General features: G+C 49.9%; 1 protein-coding gene across 3 annotated transcripts in view; it reads right to left on the bottom strand.

Annotated features, from left to right (window-relative positions):
- RHBDF1 (rhomboid 5 homolog 1) overlaps positions 1-18,320 on the bottom strand; it is a 103,674-nt gene that overhangs the window by 12,976 nt on the left and 72,378 nt on the right. For all 3 annotated transcript variants that reach the window (XM_054042724.1, XM_054042722.1, XM_054042723.1), the window contains 8 exons: positions 9,102-9,353; positions 8,259-8,370; positions 6,043-6,117; positions 5,103-5,264; positions 3,379-3,479; positions 1,938-2,001; positions 1,001-1,095; positions 610-685 (listed from right to left, as the gene is read on the bottom strand). In XM_054042724.1, coding sequence (XP_053898699.1) covers positions 610-685; positions 1,001-1,095; positions 1,938-2,001; positions 3,379-3,479; positions 5,103-5,264; positions 6,043-6,117; positions 8,259-8,370; positions 9,102-9,353 — 937 coding nt within the window. The remainder of the gene's footprint in view (positions 1-609; positions 686-1,000; positions 1,096-1,937; positions 2,002-3,378; positions 3,480-5,102; positions 5,265-6,042; positions 6,118-8,258; positions 8,371-9,101; positions 9,354-18,320) is intronic.

Genomic DNA, 18,320 nt, shown 5'->3' with positions numbered 1-18,320 from the left:
CCTGCTCACATGGGACAGGGGGAGCCCACTCACCTGACTTCCTGTCAGTGTGGGAGCCTCCGTATGGGTATCGGTGCTCTGTGCACCTGCCCTAAGTTACTCCCTGCAACTCTCCAGTTACCCTCCTCCCCACCACTCGCACAGAGCAGGGAAGTCACATTCTCCTCTCTTCATGGAGAGGAAGCAAAAAGATCACACAGCACATCATGAGCAGAACTAGAACCAGGATTCTGGTACCTCGCTTTTACCCCCTCACACTCATTCCTGAATCTCCCCCAGCGCTGGAGGGCTGCCTGCAGCACAAATCCTGCATTGGTCTCCAGAGAGGGAAGAGCGTTGCCTTCTCTAACCTATCTGTGGCTCAGAGCCAGGCCTGCCCACCTGCCCCCATTTGAATAAAGGCAGGAGAGCTCTGTGGGCAGTGCAGCCTCACATGGAGCCCGCTGTGGGGAACAGCGGGGGGGCTCCCAAGCTAAGGGAAGGAAAGCTGCAAAATCTTGCCCAAATCTCGCCAAGCCACTTGGAGGAGACAGGGGAGAGGGAAAGAGAAGAGTGAGGGGAGGGAGGAGTGAGTGGTCATGAGAACCTGCCCTGCAGCCTTGGCCGTACCTGGGAGCAGAGCGTTGCCTCCTCATGGAAATAGCCCCGCATGAAATCACAATACTCTCGGGATGTTATTTCACACCTGGGGGGGAAAAGAGCAAGATTCATTTGTGCTGTTAGGAGCACCTGCTGCCCTCTTGGAGCCAGCCTTGCTCTGCAGGCCTCAGACCCCCATATACCCTAGCTCTCTAGATACACAAGCCTGAGTTGGTTCCATTTCTGTCCGATTTCCCTTTCAAAGTAGTGTCCTGGGCCGCGCATAGCCAGGAGACTACCCTCTGCGGAGAAGAACAAGCCCCCTGTGCCCACATGCAAATCACACAAAGTCTCTGCAAATGCACCGTGTGCCTCATTCTATTTGCAGCCCTCTGCGGAAGGGCAGATGGGTTCCCATTACCTTCCTTTGGTCCCGATACAGCAGGGCCTGCCTGTGATCACGCAGTCCATGTGAAGGTGGTTGGTATAATTCCCGGCGCTGTTTTTGGTGCAGATCTGGATAACAACAAAAAATGGAATAAGATGGATGTGGGAACCTTTCTGCCGTCTGCCATGTGGGGAGGGTGCTGTGGCCATTCTCTGAGCCACCTGTGACCAGGTCCTGGAAGGGGCTGGGGCTGGTGCTGTGGCCACGTTCTACCTCCATCTGTGATTTGGCAGAGGAGCGGTTAATGGGGATGCACCCGGGTTTGCAACAGAACAACCTGATCATACTTAGCTTTTTAGCTGCCAGTTGGGTGGCCCAGCCAGCCCCCTCCCCAAGATGGGCTCCTAGCAGCCCATGCAGGCTCCTCCCAGTTACAACAGTTCCCTTGGCTTCTGACTGGGAGAAGCAGCCTTAACAGTCAGCCCTCAGGAGAGGGCTCAGCAGGTTGGCGTAGCGTGGTGAATGCAGGCCTGTCTCCTGGCCTGGCGGCTTTTCCCCTCCCAAATACCAAAGTCAGGTCAAAGATTCAAAATCTCAGCTACCCTAGTGGTAGCTGTGGGCCAAGTCAGCCCCCAGAGCAGGCTGGGCCCCACACTGCCCTTGCCCAACTCTTCCCTTTCTGAATCTCCCGGCTCTGCAGGAGGAAGCATCTTCTGGGGCTGCCCCTGATCTTTCACCCTCTCCCTGCACACAGCACTGATTTCTGCCTGGGGGCCTGGAATTCCCACTGACTGGTCAGTAGAGGATGTGCAAAGCATCTCTATGGTGATGAGATGAAAGACATCGGGCTGAGGCCATCTCCAGCGCCTCTGTTCCTTGGGCAGCTGTCAGGCTGGAGTGCTCGGCACCGTCTGTGCCAACCCTGGCCTGCAACTCCCTGCCCCCCAACCGTGATTCTAGCAATGCTCACCGGCCACTTGGTGATGTCATCAGGCCATTCATGGGGATCCATTGATGCTGGCTGCTCACAAACCCTGAGGCAACAAAATCCAACAGATCAGCTGGACAAACCAGGCAGCAGCAGACAGGAACAGGCCGGGGAGGAGAACCCCCCCACTTCCCAGGAGCCACAGCACCATGCTGCTGCCACAATCCCCAGGGTTTCCTCCAAGCTCATGTGCAATGTCTCTAGGATAGAGCTGAGGACAGGTTAGGCTGGGTCAGGGATCGCTCAGGGTCAGATTGTCCAAGCTGCCAATGGCAGTGTTGTGCCACAGGGACCAAGGCCTCCGTACTGAGAGAACTTGTCATGGTGCTGTGATGCTGACTGACTGAAGTGCAGTCACTTGAAGGGGCACACCTCGACTTCCTGGTGCATTCGCTGATTCTAGCAAATCCGGCATCTGGGCCACTTCCCGAGCAGCGAGCTGGCTGGCCAGCTATCTGACAGAGCACCCAAGCTCTGCCCTGTCTGCCAGCTATCAGACTCCTCTCCACACAGGGCCAGCCCCACACCCAGCTGCCAGCAATCCCCCAATGCACATTTCCCCCTGCACAGGGAGTCCCAGGGAGATTCTCAGGAGTCTGGATGCTTCAGGGAAATACATGGCTCCAACAGAGGGCAGGGTGGAACCATAGCAGGGGAAGCGACAGGCCAGCTGGGTTGACTCCCATGGTTTGTGGGTTTCTGTGGTATTTGCCATAGTCACAGAGCTGCATGCAGGTGGGGCCCGTGTGGCAGGAAGCAGCTAGGAAGGCAGGGAGACTGCAGAGCTGGGAACGGGATGGCATGCAGGGCAGGGGCAGTGTGGGATGGGATGGCTCAGCAGGGTGAATTCCAGCAGTTCTGAGCCAGGCACAGAGGAGCTCCCTGCCTGGACACTGCTGGGGGCTCAGGGAGAGCATCAAGTACAGGCAGACAGCAATGCCTGAGGGGAGAGGGAGCGGAAATCAGACCAAGTATCCAATTGGTCTCTGAACAGCACCACCCTCTCCCACAGTCCCCGCCCTGTGCCGTTCCCCGCCCATTGACACTCCACACCCCCTTCCCCACCTCGACCCAGTGACACCCTGTGCCCGCTTCCTCTACCCAGTGACACTGCCCTCACCTGTGTCCAGCAGTTTGCCCCATGGTATATGAATGTATCAGAACCTCACAGCATATTGGGGTCAGAACCTCATCATGCTCCTTCCTCCGCTCAAGGCCCAGAGCAGTCTCCTTCCCCAGCTGTGGATCTACTCCCCTTGCCCATTCTCCAAACAGCCTCTACTTCCTTAAGAAGCCCCAGGAAAATGAGCAGTCCCACCCGGCTCCACCCCACGATGCCTCTGTCTTGTTGCTCAGACATAGCAGCCCCTGGTGCTCACCAGACAGAGAGAGGCTGAGCTAGGCCTGAGCCAGGAGTGCCTACCTGGGATCCTGGTGACAAACAGATCCAAACTGTCTCTTGCCTCCTGCCAGTGTTGGCGTGCTGGGGTGGTGGGGCCACTTCACCCACACGGCCAGGGTGGACTGTGCAGGAGAGAGCAGAGGAGGCACGACTGATCACCACAGGGCCCAGGAGCTCTAGGAGGCAGAGGCATTCACAGAGACAATCTGGGGGTGGGGTGGGGTCCCAGTGACTGAGCAGGGGGATCAGAATGAGATGGGGTCACACACGCTGAGTACAGAGACTTTTGACAACCAGCCTACAAACATAGCCTGATTGTGAGCTCAGCTGAGAAAAGTGAGGGAAAGTTTACAAACTGTTCCAATAAACAATAAGAACAAATGGCAAGGGGGAAAGGTATGAAAGGGAGGGAGGCAGACCAAATTAGTCCAAACGAAGAGGCCTATTAATATATCTCAAGGAACTGTGTTAAGATCATGTTTGTTAAATGAGACGTGCGAGACCAGAAATCAATGGACAAAATTGGTGTGAAAGAAATTAGGTCTAATTGTTGAACAAAAATAATGAAGCGACAGGTTATTTTGTCCACCACTCCCTTTTGGGAGGTCCTTAAAAAAAACACTTCAGGGGGCAAAAATCAAGAAGCTGACAAAAGCTGGGTGGGAGACAGGTGGACCAGAAATTCTGGAACCCCGGGATGCACCAGGACACAGTTGGGCCTTTGTCATCCTGATCCTGAGAGATGCCCTGACCAGACTGAGTCAGAGGGACCCAGCTGACATTGCCACCTCCACAGGCTTCAGCTAAATCCCAGATGCCTCCTGGGAGGTGAGACTATCACACACATCTCTTGTCTCTCTCTTTCCCTCCACATCTTACTACTTCCCTTTCCCATCCCTCTTCTTTTCCCTTCTGTCTAACCAGAGTCTGCCTTAGCAGCCAAGACTATATATTTTGCAACATTTCCATAAGCCTGTGACCAAAAAGGCAGCTAAAAGCAATGCCCTGAATAAGATACTGGTATGAGTTTGCCAGGTCTCAGCATGGCTGATCAGACCATGCGCTGCAGCTGAGTTTCTGCAGTAGTGAGGCTGCAAGTGAGGCAGCACCAGTGCCAGAAGCTGCAGTTTCTGTCTTTGCTCTCCCCTTTGTGTGTGTTTGTCTTGTATTGCCTTCTGGGAAAGGGGATCAGACTTTCACAACAGCAGCCTGAGCCCAGCTCAACTGACTTCTCTGTTCCCCAAAAGGACAGCTATTACCTGCTTTGATACCATTTAAGAGACTCTCAAACAAGGGTTTTTTTCCCTTCTAAAAACTCTTCCTAGCTAGAGGAAAAGGGAAAATGGAAGTTGTTAAAATTACATTTCAAATGTTTTAAACTGTTTCCTCTTTTCTGAATCTTAATACGGTCACAGGATGTGTAGTGGTGTGTTTGCCATGATATTAAGCAGGTGGAAGTCTGTGTCCCCCAAACCCTGAACCTTGTCGAACTGTTAATGGGCAGTGTCTGGCTCATGTTAGCACCTTTGACTCTTTGGGCCCATTTATTCCATCTACATGAATACAAGACCCAGGTATGTGGGAGGCTGCAGAGGTCCACACCAACTGGACAGGGAGGCTGGAGGTGTCACAACTGCCAGTCAGGCAGGGAGACTGGCCTAGGGGTCCCATCTGCAGCGTGATGATGAGCAGTGAGGGAGGGGAGCTGTGCAGGGCTGTGAGTGGGTTGCAATGGGGGCACTCACAGAGCACTCCTCCTCTGAGGTCTGCACGCAGCCCGATTTGTCATTGCGCACGCAGCAGGCCGAGTGCTTCTCCTTCTCCCGCGTGGCACTGATGAAGTTATGCACCTGCTGGTCCTGCCTCATGCACGGTGAGAACTTCGCCCCCAAGTGGATCAGGGCCTCCTGGAAAGAGACTGGGCTAGGAGCTCAGCTGAGGGTCACACAGGGGCCAAGGGGGCAGGGAGGGCTCCGGGGGAGGAGGGAAGGAAGAGGCTTGGCAGCAAGGGGTCCAGGGGAAAAGGGAAGCAGGGGGAGGCTGGGCAGCAGCTGCCTCTGGCAAGTCAAGTAGGGCAGGGATGGAGAGGGAGGGCAAGGGGCTGGGCACAACTAGCAATATTCACACATAAAACATGATCCCAAATGGGTGCCACCAGTCTCCCCACACAACAAGGATCATCTGTGCAAGATCCCCCTCATGCTGGTGCCAGTGCAGGGGTGGAGGAGAAAGCACCAGTTAGGGCAGCCACTCCTGTTGCACTGACCCCTACAGGGCTTGACATGTCCCAGCTTGTGCCCCACAGAGGCAGAGCCCGATCTAGAGCAGGGCATTCCCCTGGCCAAGCTGCAAAGTGCCAAGCAGCAGAAGGCAGGCCCCGTTGGAGACACATCACATGCCTCCCTAAGCAGGGAATGAGCCCATTTTACAGGGGCACCCAGTGCAGGCAATGCCACTCTGATGGGACCCTGAAAAGCTTGGCTGGGCCAGGCCACAAGCCCACTAGGGAGCATGTCAGAACACAAATCGCCAGTCATGGGATCTGAGTGTCACTGGACACGGCCATGGCTGGCCAGGCTCACCGCTCTATGCGGAAACAGCAGAGCTGCCACACCCCTCAGATGAAGGTATGGGTGCACTATCTGCCCCAGCCCCAGGGACCCAACCCGAGCTGGTGGGACTCACCGAGCTGGGGCCAATCCAGAAGTTCTCTTGTTGAACATATTTGACGTTTTCATAAATCCCCCTGTTCATCAGGACCTGCAAGACAAGAAAGCAGCAGCCCCCTCTGAACCACATGGACAGTGGGGCACCACAGGGTCCGGGAGCAATGGTAAAAAGGGGCACTAATTGGGAAGGAGCAGTGGAAACCTGCAACACCTGGGACAGTGGAAGCCCTATAACAGGTCATCAGGCTCGGGTTTCTTTTAATCCAGAGCTCTCCAAACGGTCCCCTGAACCAGAAGGGAGTGGTGTGTGCATGGCTGCCCTTGGCCTCTCAATTGATCTCGAGCCTCAGCTTTCATTAATAGACCCCTTCATCTCCAGCTATTCTAGTTGAGAGAAAAAACCTTGAAAACATGCCCCAAGTGTGATGGATGCAGCAATGTTTGCCCAAACGTGAACCCAGAGCAGTGTCTTGCCCCATTCGTTTCACTGGGTGCTGACTCAGATGCTGCTCTAAATGTCACCCTTGGAGACTGCTGCATTGCACATCAAAGCACGCAGGAAAGGAGAGGAGGAATCATACTACGATTATCTACAAGTGTCTCCCAAAGGGGAGGGGAGGGAGGGTTCTGTGGGCCCTTGTCAACACATGGCAGGCTACAGGAGTATGCAGGGGATGTATTTTCCTGAAGGGGGGCTCAGCTTCCCAAAATTTGACACCCCATTTTCACCCTTTGGGAGGAGCAGGATCATGGGGCAGGATGGAATTCTGCAGCTGCTACAGGTGGGTTGGGATTTGTTCGAATTTTAAGGGAAATCCTGTCTCTGTGTCACTAAAAATAAACGTTTCCCTGCTGTGAACACTCTTCTGGGCTCAACTGAGGAGGGGAGAGCACTATTAGATGTTAACTGGTGCCAGAGGAGGCACAAACTGGAGGGGACGTGTGGGATCCCGCACAAGGGAACTAGTACAAGCACTTCAAACACAGCCTGCAAATCTAGCCCTTAATACAGGGGTCTCAAACTCCCAGCCCCCGCAAGCCTCCCCAGTGTGGCCCGTGGAGCTCCAGAAGTTTTGGGGGCAGGTCTTTCCCTTGGCCCCACCTACTGCCCCCAGGCGCTCCTCACCCCAGGGGCCTGGCAGCGCAGCAGAGCTGGGGGCAGCAGCGTGCGGAGGGGCAGCAGTGCATCCGGAGCCCCAGGTAAGCACTGCACCTCCAACCCCTCTCAGAGCCTGAACTCCCATCCCCTCCCCACATACCCCCTCCTGACCCCAAACTCCCTCCCAGAGCCTGCACCCCACTCCCTCCTCCTGCACCTCCACTCCCTGCCCCAGCCCAGAGCCTGCACCCAAACTCCATCTCAGAGCCTGCACCCCAGACCCTCTCCCTCATCCAAACTCCCTCCCAGAGCCCAACCTCTCACCCGTTTGGCACCCAAACTCCTTCCAAGAGCCTGCACCCCAATCCCCTACCCCAGACCTCCTCCCCCACCCAAACTCCCTCCCAGTGTCTTAGGCAGGTGGGGGAGGAGTTTTGGGCAGCATGAGTGACATTATTGGCCTGCTGGGAGGATTTGAGGACTGGCACTGGCCCTAAGGTAAATTGAGTTTGAGATCCCTGCCTTAATACCTCACGACATTGTAAGATGTTATCCCAGGAGTCCTGGCTGAATTCCAGCTCTGCCCCAGAGCCCAGCCTAGGATTCCATTCAGACACCTTCCTTCTAAACTGTGCTGCAGGGGCCAACAGGCCGCTAGGACCCTGCTCCTCAGGCTGAACAGTGCCACGTTGCTGCTATATGACAGACGCAGATATTACCAGCCCTGATGGGCTTGTCTCCCATCACTCAGTGCTAATGGCAGGAAGCCAAAGCTCACAGGCAGGCAAGCCCAACAGGCAGGTTTGTCTGCCCAGGCAATGTGCTGCCCTTGAATATCAGCCAGGCCTCTGCACAGCGGGGAATTTACAAGTCTGCAGATGCGTACGTGAATGCACGTGTGCCGTGTGGCTGCAGCTGTGAACATGGGCAGGTGCTTAGGCCTGTAGGTGTGCATGTGCATGCAATTATAGCTGCCAGTCCCCCAGGTGAGCACATTTGGCTTCCAGCTATTGGCCTTTGTCAGGAAACACACTGACAAGTTATACAACATGGGGAGAGATCAAGGACTCTGGGAACAAACAACCACTGAGAAACAATCACATTTCATACCGCTCGGCAGAGGATTTACTCACTGAATCTACAGTTTCATGTTGAGAAAACCCCACGGGGGCAATGCCATAGATACACACAGCAAGGATTGTGATAAGCGAATGCACAAAGGTGACCCAATACGTGAAGAAAGGCCTAGACAGAAGATGGAGACAATCACAGATCAGAGCCAGAACAAGATCATGTTAATATTTTCTGGGGGTGTCTTTGCTCATGGAGCATAAGAAAAACTCCTGCTAATTCACAGGCACTTCAGTCAGCAAGGAGCTTTGCTGTGCTCTGTAATGCCTGGGCCCCATGCACAGGTGAGCAATGGTCTTTTTGGTTTTCATTAGTACGGAGGACCAGGCACAAGTCGAATTAGAGCTGGGACAAGACTGGAGGAAATGGTTTGGAGGGAGGATTAGGACCCGGGGTCACACCCTGCCGTATTCACTTCTTATGAACATTTGTGCAGTTTCAGTGACACAAAATGTCAGGCCTGAAGCCTAAATTCGTTTTGTGACTAAAAAAATTCATCAGGGAGGAGGTAACAGGAGATGTCTCAATTTCCCCATCCATCTGGCTAATAAGACGGGTGGGTCTGTGCAGAGGATCACCCTCGTCAACAACTAGCAGATGTGCTGGGCTGCCAAAGCCATGCAGGCTTCAGGGTGCCCAGGGCAGGACTGTCCTCCTGGGGACCAAGAAAATGTGTTGAGTGTAGGGGTTCAAGGAATATACAAATAATTCCCACTGCAGGATGCACGTCTCACTCGACAAGTGTCACACACATATTCCAGCAAGTGAGATGCATCCCACCCAGCAGGGGACACGCTAACCGGCTCAATGCAGCCTCTTGCAGCAAAGGGGCTCGCTCCTCTCACCTGTGGTCGTCCATGTCCTCAATCTGCCGTTTCACGTAGCTGTCTATGCGCTTGCGGTAGGTGCGGTTGGTCAGCCTGCCCACCATGCCCAGTCCGTACGGCCTCTTCTCCTTGGCAAAGAGCTTTCTGACTGGGACTGCGATGCGCTGGCCACGTCGCTGCGGGCTCATGCTCACCACTTCCTGCCGTAAGCGAACCTTGGGCTGGGGTGGGGTCCCTTCCTTCTGTTTCCTCCAGCCTCGCTCCAGGGGACTGGAACACAAAGCAGGACAGCAATGCTTTGCTTCTGCAGAGTGCGGCTGGGAGCAAAGGTCATTCCCTGGGCTATGGCCACAGGGTCAGAGAGGGGGACAGGACGGCAGAGCAAGGCGCTGGAGGGCTCCTTCCTGCCCCAGCATTTAGCTCCTTGGAACTACAGATCCAAGAACCAACTAAGCTTCATTGTCAGAAGCTGGTTGGGGCAGGTAACTGAGCACTTGGCACAGAGACCCCAGGTCTTCCTAACAGTCTGAAAGCTCAACCCTCAGAATATCTATGGGGAGAATGGAGTGGGGGGACTGCTAGATTGCACAGGAAAACCCTTCCCTTCTTGGCTTTGCACCTAAGCCCTCTCCCATCTCAGCACCACCCATCCCGCCTCCCCATCCCCCACCCTATCTCCCTGATGCCCCATCCCCCCCGATGCCCCACCCACTCCGTACCACCAATACCTCATCCCCCGCACCGCCCACCCCACCTCCCACCCCACTCGCCCAGTCCTGCCACCCCAGCCCCATCCCCTGCTCCGCCTCCCCAACACCCCATCCCTGTGCTGCCACCTAGTCTGCCCCGTCCACCCAACAGTCCAGCCCTGCCTTCCCCATCCCCCACTCCCACCTCCCAAATGCCCCATCCTCCACCCCACCTCCCCGAGCCCGGACCTCCCCGACATCCCTGCCCTGGCCACACCCACACCACCTCCCTGACACCCCAACCCTCCCCAAAGCCCTGTCTCCAGTACTGTCTGCCCCACCTCCCTGACACCCCAGCCCCCGCCCCAATGCCTCCATCCCACCCGTCCCACCTCCTAGACATCCTATCCTCCGCATCACCTCCCTCTCCAACGCCCCGTCCCCTGCCCTGCTTTCGACACCCCATCCCCAACACCCCACCCTGCCCCTCCATCCCCCAGCCCAATGCCCCACATCCCCTCCCCTGCATTACCAATGTAGTTTTTTTTCCATTTGTTTTAAATATCTGATGGTTTGGTGGGTGGGTAATGTACAACACACAAAACCAAGTTGTTGGCAACCAGACCCCAACCCAAACTACTGTTCTGTTTTGACAGCAACAGAAAAGTAGCTAACTTAAAATTAGAACACCCTAAAATTCCTCTCCCATTCTCCTCACACATCACCCAGCATCTGCATGGCACACCCCATTTCACTTCACCTGCTCACATCCCTTGCAGTGCACACTGCATGGCACATCCAGGGCCACACACCTCACTCCACCTGCTGGCTGCACAACACTCTGTGGTGTTCCACACCTGCTCACCATCACCCCTGGTGAACACTGCATGCATAATCTGATCTCCATCTTATTGCCATGCTGCTGCAGCGCACACTGTATCAAGCACCAGGGGGCTTTGTGCCTACACTCACTGGCTCACATTGCACATAGCAGGAGTAAAGGGAAGTTACTTACCTTGTTGTAAGTGGAGTTCTTTGAGCGGTGTGGTTTTCTCTCATCCCCCTTTGTCCCCATCCCCTCTACCCCCCCAATCTATACTCCACTATAGGTACACATTTGACACAGAGGCCCATTGGTGGCTCACTACTCTGTGTCAGCAGCTCTTGTCAGGCTTGACATACTCGCTACACTTAACACACTGTTGTCACAATCTGTATCTGACGGGTGGCATGTAAGATATCATTTGAAAACTAAGAACTCACGGATCATTAATATTCTTGCATGATGTATGTATAGGGTGTGTATAAAATGTGTGCTAGAATTATATTCTTAGCATGTGTTTGTCAAGCAATGCATAAGCACTTTGCCTTAGACACAGGAATGTGTATTTGCTTTTCTGACTGGCCTGGTTGACAGGCAGAGTTAATGAAGGTCCATTTACATATTAGGCAAAGAAAGCCCTGAAGCTACCAAGTTGGGGAGGAGACAGCATGGCATCTACACAAGAGCAGGAGAGAGAAAATTGGTCTGGGTTTTACTTTTCAAGAATAGACTGTAAAGGTTCACTGGTCTACAAAGACAGGGGACTGATCCTCAAGTGATAAGCAATTGAATCGACCGACTGTATACAATATCAAGGGTCTTTTAGGAAAGCCTGTGACACACTAGTGATTAATATCACTGAGAAATATCTTCATTAACATTATATGAAAATTACAAATATTCACTGATATTATGTTTTACAGTCTGTGACCAAAGGGAGAAACAAGTCTCTCCCAGACAGGAGAAAGGCAGCTATCTGCCTGTCCCCAATGAAATTAAGCAAGGTGTGACCAAAAACAATGGAAGCCCCATTTACACAGAAATCAGCAAGAGGATGGGAAGCCCACAAGAAAGAAAGACCTTTCTGTCATCCTGCCTGTGATATGTAACCTATCACTTAAATCAGCTTATGTACCAGATGACTGACAGACAGCTAATGTGACTCCAATTCTTAAAAAAAGGCTCCAGAGGAGATCCTGGCAATTACAGCCAGTAAGCATAACTTCAGTACCAGGCAAAGCATCTGAACCACAGTGAAGAAGAGAATTATCAGACACATAGACAAACATGATATGTTGGGGAAGAGTCAACATGGCTTTTGCAAAGGGAAGTCATGCCTCACCAATCTATTAGAATTCTTTGAAGGGGTCAACAAACATGTGGACAAGGGTGATCCCATGGATATAATGTACTTGGATTTCAGAAAGCTTTGCAAGGTCCCTCACCAAAGGTTCTTAAGCAAAGTAAGCAGTCATAGAATAGGAGGGAAGACCCTCTCATGGATCAGTAGCTGGTTAAAAGATGGGAGACAAAGGGTCAGTTTTCACAGTGGAGAGAGGTAAATAGCGGGGTCCTCCAAGGATCTGTACTAGGACCAGTGTAGTTCAACGTATTCATAAATGGTCTGGAAAAAGGGGTAAATAGTGAGGGGCAAAGTTTGCAGATGATACAAAATCATCTAAGATAGTTAAGTTACAAATGGATCTCAGAAAACTAGGTGACTGGGCAGCAAAATGGCAGATGAAATTCAATGTTGATAAATGCAAAATAATGCACATTGGAAAACATAATCCCAACTATACATACAAAATGATGGGGTCTAAATTAGCTGTTACCACTCCAGAAAGAGATCTTGGAGTCATTGTGGATAGTTCTCTGAAAACATCTGCTCTATGTGCAGCGGCAGTCAAAAAAGCTAACCAGAATGTTAGAAACCATTAGGAAAGGGATAGATAATAAGACAATAACTATCATAATGCCACTAGTGAAACCCATGGTACACTCACACCTTGAATTTTGTGTGCAATTCTGATTGTCCCATCTCAAAAAAGATAGATTAGATATAATTGGAAAAATACAGAGAAGGGCAACAAAATGATTGGAGATATGGAACCACTTCCATATGAGGAGAGATTAATAAGACAGGGACAGTTCAGCTTGGAAAAGAGATGACTAAAAGGGGGGGGGTATGATAGAGGTCTATAAAATCATGAATGGTGTGGAAAAAGTGACTAAGGAAATGCTATTTACCCCGTCACATAACACAAGAACCAGGGGTCACGCAGTGAATCATAGAAGTGTAGGACTGAAAGGGATCTCAAGAGGTCATCTAATCCAGTCCCCTGCACTCAAGGCAGGAGTACGTAAAAATTAAACTATGCCTGACAGGTGTTCGTCTAACCTGTTCTTAATAACCTCCAATGACGGAAAATCCACAGCTTCCCTAGGCAATTTGTTCCAGTGCTTAACTACCCTGATAGTTAGTTTTTCCTAATGTCCAACTTAAACCTCACTTTGCTGCAATTTAAGCCCATTGCTTCTTCTCCTGTCCTCAGAGGTTAAAGAGAACAATTTTTCACCCTCCTCCTTGTAACAACCTTTTATGTACTTGAAAACTGTTGTGTCCTCATAGGTCGTGCTTTCTAGACCTTTAATCGTTGTTGTTGCTCTTCTCTGGACTTCCTCCAGTTTGTCCACCCCCTTCTTCAAATCTGGCGCCCAGAACTGGACACAATGCTCCAATTGAGGCCTTATCGGTGTGGAATAGAAATTAATAGGGAGCAGATTTAAAACGAACAAAAGGAAGTACTTCTTCACAAAACACACAGTCAACCTGGGGAACTTGTTGCCAGGGGATCTTGTAAAGGCCAAAAGTATAAATGGGTTCAAGAAAGAACCGAATAAGTTCATGGAGGATAGGTCCCCATCAATGGCTAATAGCCAAAATGGTCAGGGATGCAACCCCTTGTTCTGAGTGTCCCTGAGTCTTCGACTGCCAGAAGATGGGAGTAGACAACAGGTGATGGATTTCTCTAGAATTGCTCTGTTCTGTTCATTCCCTTTGAAGCATCTGGCACTGGCCACTGTCTGAAGACAGGATACTGGGCTAGATGAACCATTGGTCTGATCCAGTATGGCCATTCTTAGGTTCTTGTAGTATCTTATGTTGCCTTTCTAAATAAAGTCATTGAACTTTGGAAGATATAAGCAAGGACAGAGGTCATCTTTGGCATCCATCACCAGACAGACACAAAGGGCCAGAGCTCTGCAAGCTGAAAAGGATGGGCCCTTCAACCAAGGAGGGGTTGAAGCCACTGGAAACTGAATATAGGTGAGAAACCTGCTTAGGCCAAGACCTTTCACCTAGGAAGACAAAAGAAGCCAGCCTCTTTTGCTTTTGTGGAAGGCCCTGACTGAGGGAAAGTCAACCATGGCTGGAAAGAAGAATGACTGGTGAGAGAAGCCATCTTTAACAAAGCCTGTACCTTGCTAGATTAAGTTTTAAACTTTAGATGCATATTTTCACTTGTATTTGCTTGTAATTTCTTTTACTTGGCATCACATAACCTTCGTCCTACTGTTAATAAATCTGTTTTTGGTTATTTTTTTTCCTTAAAAACTAACTCAGTGCTGTGTTTGAAGGGAAGGGTGTATCTCTCCCAGTTAAGTTAATAAGCTGTAAGGTGCTTTTGTCTCTTTAAAGAAGCAAACAAACCTTATTATTTCTCAGGAGAGGGCTGGACAGGGGGAGGGATAGGTCAGTGGTTTGAGCATTGGCCTGCTAAACCCAGGGCTGTGAGTTCAATCCTTGAGGGGGGCCATTTAGGGAACTGGGGTAAAAATCTGGGGATTGATCCTGCTTTGAGCAGGGGTTGGACTAGATGACCTCCTGAGGTCCCTTCCAACCCTGATATTCTATGATATGATATGTCACTTCAGGACACACGGTTCTGGGAAAATTCGGGATTGGGAGTGCATTGGGATCACCTTGCAAATAGCAACCCAGGTTGGTGGAAGCCACGGTAGGGCTGTTGTGCTGTAGGCAGACTGTTGGAGTCAGAGTTGCTACTCCAGGGATGCGCAGCATACAGACCTGCGTGTTCGTCTGCTGATGTCCAGGCTGTAAGCCACAGCAGCAGGGCGTTCCAGGCAGGCCCCTCACTGATCTGCACTGCACCCCAGAATGTAACACCACCTGTGCACCAAGCACCTCAGATTGGAGAATTCTTGCAAACAGTGTCCGTTGGTCAGTGCCTATGCCCTTGCCACCATTGTGCTCTGCATTGAGGATATAAGGGGTGGTGTGGACAGATGCCTCTCCAATTCCTTCTCTCCTGTGAATGCAGACATGATCTGAGGTGGAGGGTGGGTAGTGGAATACCTATAAGGGCCACACATCTCGAAGAACTCCTGCTGCCACAAAATAAATTCCCTTTCTTCTTCAAGCACTGGTCCCTTTGTGGCTTCCACTGTGGGTGACTGGCAAGTAGCACTCAGAGAGGAGGAGGTCGTGAGAATGCAGGTGGTATGGCTGCCTGTAAACCACCATTCTGAAGGATGTGTCAGCGGAAGAGTCTTGGGGAGGGATCAAAACTCACCCACCTTAGTTAGGTCTCTGAAATTCCTCCATTCCTAAGCAGCAGAACACAAAAACTCCCTTCTGGTCATCACTACTGTTGTTTAGAGCTGGTCAAAATTTTTAAGCTGAGTCAGGCTAGGAGGCAATAAGAAGGTACTTTAGAGGCAGCTGATGCGCACAGCCTCTTATGGCCTTGGAGTGGAGCATGAGGATGGCAAAGGCAGAAGCGTAGGCCAATGGACACTGCTCGCAATAACTCTCTGGTCTCAGACGCGTTTGCAGCGCATGCATATCCACAGTGGATGACACATAGGGGCCAGCACTCGAAGAAGAAACAGAGCACAGCCATAGATTCTAGGACTAGAAGGGACCTCAAGAGGTCATCCAGTCCAGTCCCCTGCCCTCATGGCAAGACCAAATACTGTCTAGACCTAGGAAATCTCGTAACTGGTTCCTGGAAATTCAGCACAACAGAGCATGGGCTTAGGGTGGCATTATGTTCTCTGGTATCTTTTGAGTGACTGTTGCAGCTGCCAGTAGTATCAGACTGTGTCCAATGGGGATCCACTGCCCACCACATCACTTAATTGTGGTGTGGTGGATAGTGAATATTGTGAGTGCTCAACTCTTTGGAGTGTGTATTAGGGAAAGAAAGAATCCACAGAAAAATAGTAAGTGCACAAATAACACCCCCAAACCTTCCTCTGTGTTTGTAGGTTAGTTTCTGTGTGGCAGAGCATAACAGATGACGTTTTAAATGCTCAAAAGAAATTTAATAAAACAATCTTTGTAACCTTTGGGGATGCTCAGTGTATGAATGATTAGATACAAACTCTCCCAAGACATTCTGAGAAGAAGACTGTTACGTGTCACTTGGAAAGTCATTCTCCTCGATAAGCAATATGGATTCAGATTTGACCTGTGGCCTAGCCTTGAACACCTCTTCCTCTTGGGAGTTTGAGGTGTTTCTATGTGTCTTTAGAGAGGCACTGCCCTCAAAATTACCTGCTATGAAATCTCTGATTTGGTTTATGACCAGGTGCATACCCGACTCCCTGAACTGGCACCTTCAATAATTTGATACAGTTCCCTAGAGTTTGAATGAAATCATTTTTGCTTTGATAAATAAAACCATTAAAACGATATAAAAATGGAAACACTGGGAATCAGATTTTGCCCCAAAATTGGGTCTCATTCTCATTGGAAACGTGCCTAACTCCCAGTATTACTTCCAGCATCTGTGTCATAGCTGGTAACATTCTCAAGAACATGACGCGGGAAAGCGTTAGCACAATGAGATGGATTGTGAGCAGCAGAACCACGACAAGGTCCTTCCCCATGTCTGCTGTGCATTCACACCCTGGTGAACTGCTAGAGCCAAGAACAAGGCTGCCCTCTGCCAGTGTGAGGTGCCAGTTACTCAGGGAGGCTCTGACTTATCAGGAAACAAAAGGAAATGACATAGTTTGATTCCTTGCTAGGGTGAGGAACATATTACTAAAAGGAACAGTCACTAGAGTGAAACACCCACAAGCTGCATGGAAACTTTTTAAAAACACCATAATAGAGGTTCAAACTATATGTATACCCCCAAATTAAAAAAATAAATAAAAAGGGAAGAGGACCCAAAAAATGCAACCGTGCCTGAACAGAGTAAAAGAAGCGGTTAGAGACAAAAAGGCATCTTTTAAAAACTGGAAATCAAATAATACTGAGGAAAACAGAAAGGAGCATAAATTCTGGCAAGTCAAGTGTAAAAGTATAATTAGGTAGGCCAAAAAAAATTTGAACCAACTAGCAAAAAATTAAAAAATTGCTGTTCGTTTTTGTAAGTACATCAGAAGCAGGAAGCTTGCCACATAATCAGGGGGGCCGCTGGTTGACGGAAGTGCTTAAGGAGCACTCAAAGAAGATAAAGCTGTTGCAGAGAAGCTAAATGAAATCTCTACATTGATCTTCACTGCAAATGATGCGAGGGAGATTCCCACACGAACATTCTTTTTAGTTTATAAATCTGAGAAATTGTCCCAGACTGAGGTATCAATAGAGAAGGTTTTGGAACAAATTGATAAATTAAATGGTAATAAGTCACCAGGACCAGGGATATTCACCCAAGACTTCTGAAGGAACTCAAATATGAAATTGCAGAACTACTAATGGTGGTATGTAGCCTAGCGCTTAAATCAACTTCTGTACCAGATGACTGGTGGATAGCTAACGTAATGCCAATTTTTAAAAAATGCTCCAGAGGTGATCCTGTCAATTACAGGCCAGTAAGTCTAATTTTAGTACCAGGCAAATAAGTTGAAACTATAGTAAAGAACAGAATTATCAGACACACAGATGAATATGATACATTGGGGAAGAGTCAGCACAGCTTTTGTAAAGGGAAATCATGCCTCACCCATCTATTAAAATTCTTTGAGGGTGTCAACAAACACGTGGACAATGGTGATCCAGTGGATACAGTGTACTTGGACTTTCAGAAAACCTTTGACAAGGTCCCTCACCGAAGGCTTTTAATCAAAGTAAGCAGTCATGGGATAAGAGGGAAGGTCCTCTCATGGTCAGTAACTGGTTAAAAGATAGGAAACAAAGGGTAGGAATAAATGGTTAGTATTCATAGTGGAGAGAGGTGAATATCAGGGTCCTCCAGTGATCTGTACTGAGACCAGTGCTGTTCAACATATTCATAAATGATTTGGGAAAAGGGGTAAACAGAGACATGGCAAAGTTTGCAGATGGTACAAAACTAAAAATAGTTAAATTCAAAGCAGACTGGGAAGAGTTGCAAAGGGATCTCGCAAAACTAGGTGACAGGTCAACAAAACAGCAGATGAAATTCAAGCTGATAAATGCAAATTGGAAAACATAATCCCAACTATATATACAAAATGACGGGGTCTAAATTAGCCTTTACCACTCAAGACAGATCTTTAAGTCATTGTGGATAGTACTCTAAAAACGTCTAGTCAATGTGCAGCGGCAGTCAAAAAAGTTAACCAGAATGTTAGGAACCATTAGGAAAGGGATAGACAATAAAACAGAAAATATCATAATGCCATTATAGAAATCCAAGTTACACCCATACCTTGAATACCGTGTGCAGTTCTAGTTGCCCCATCTCAAAAACGATATATTAGAAT

Source organism: Malaclemys terrapin, chromosome 10 (genome assembly GCF_027887155.1).
Source record: "Malaclemys terrapin pileata isolate rMalTer1 chromosome 10, rMalTer1.hap1, whole genome shotgun sequence".
Taxonomy (NCBI): Eukaryota; Metazoa; Chordata; order Testudines; family Emydidae; genus Malaclemys; species Malaclemys terrapin.
The sequence above is the reverse complement of the archived record's forward strand: the minus strand, read 5'-3'. Positions and strand labels throughout refer to the sequence as shown.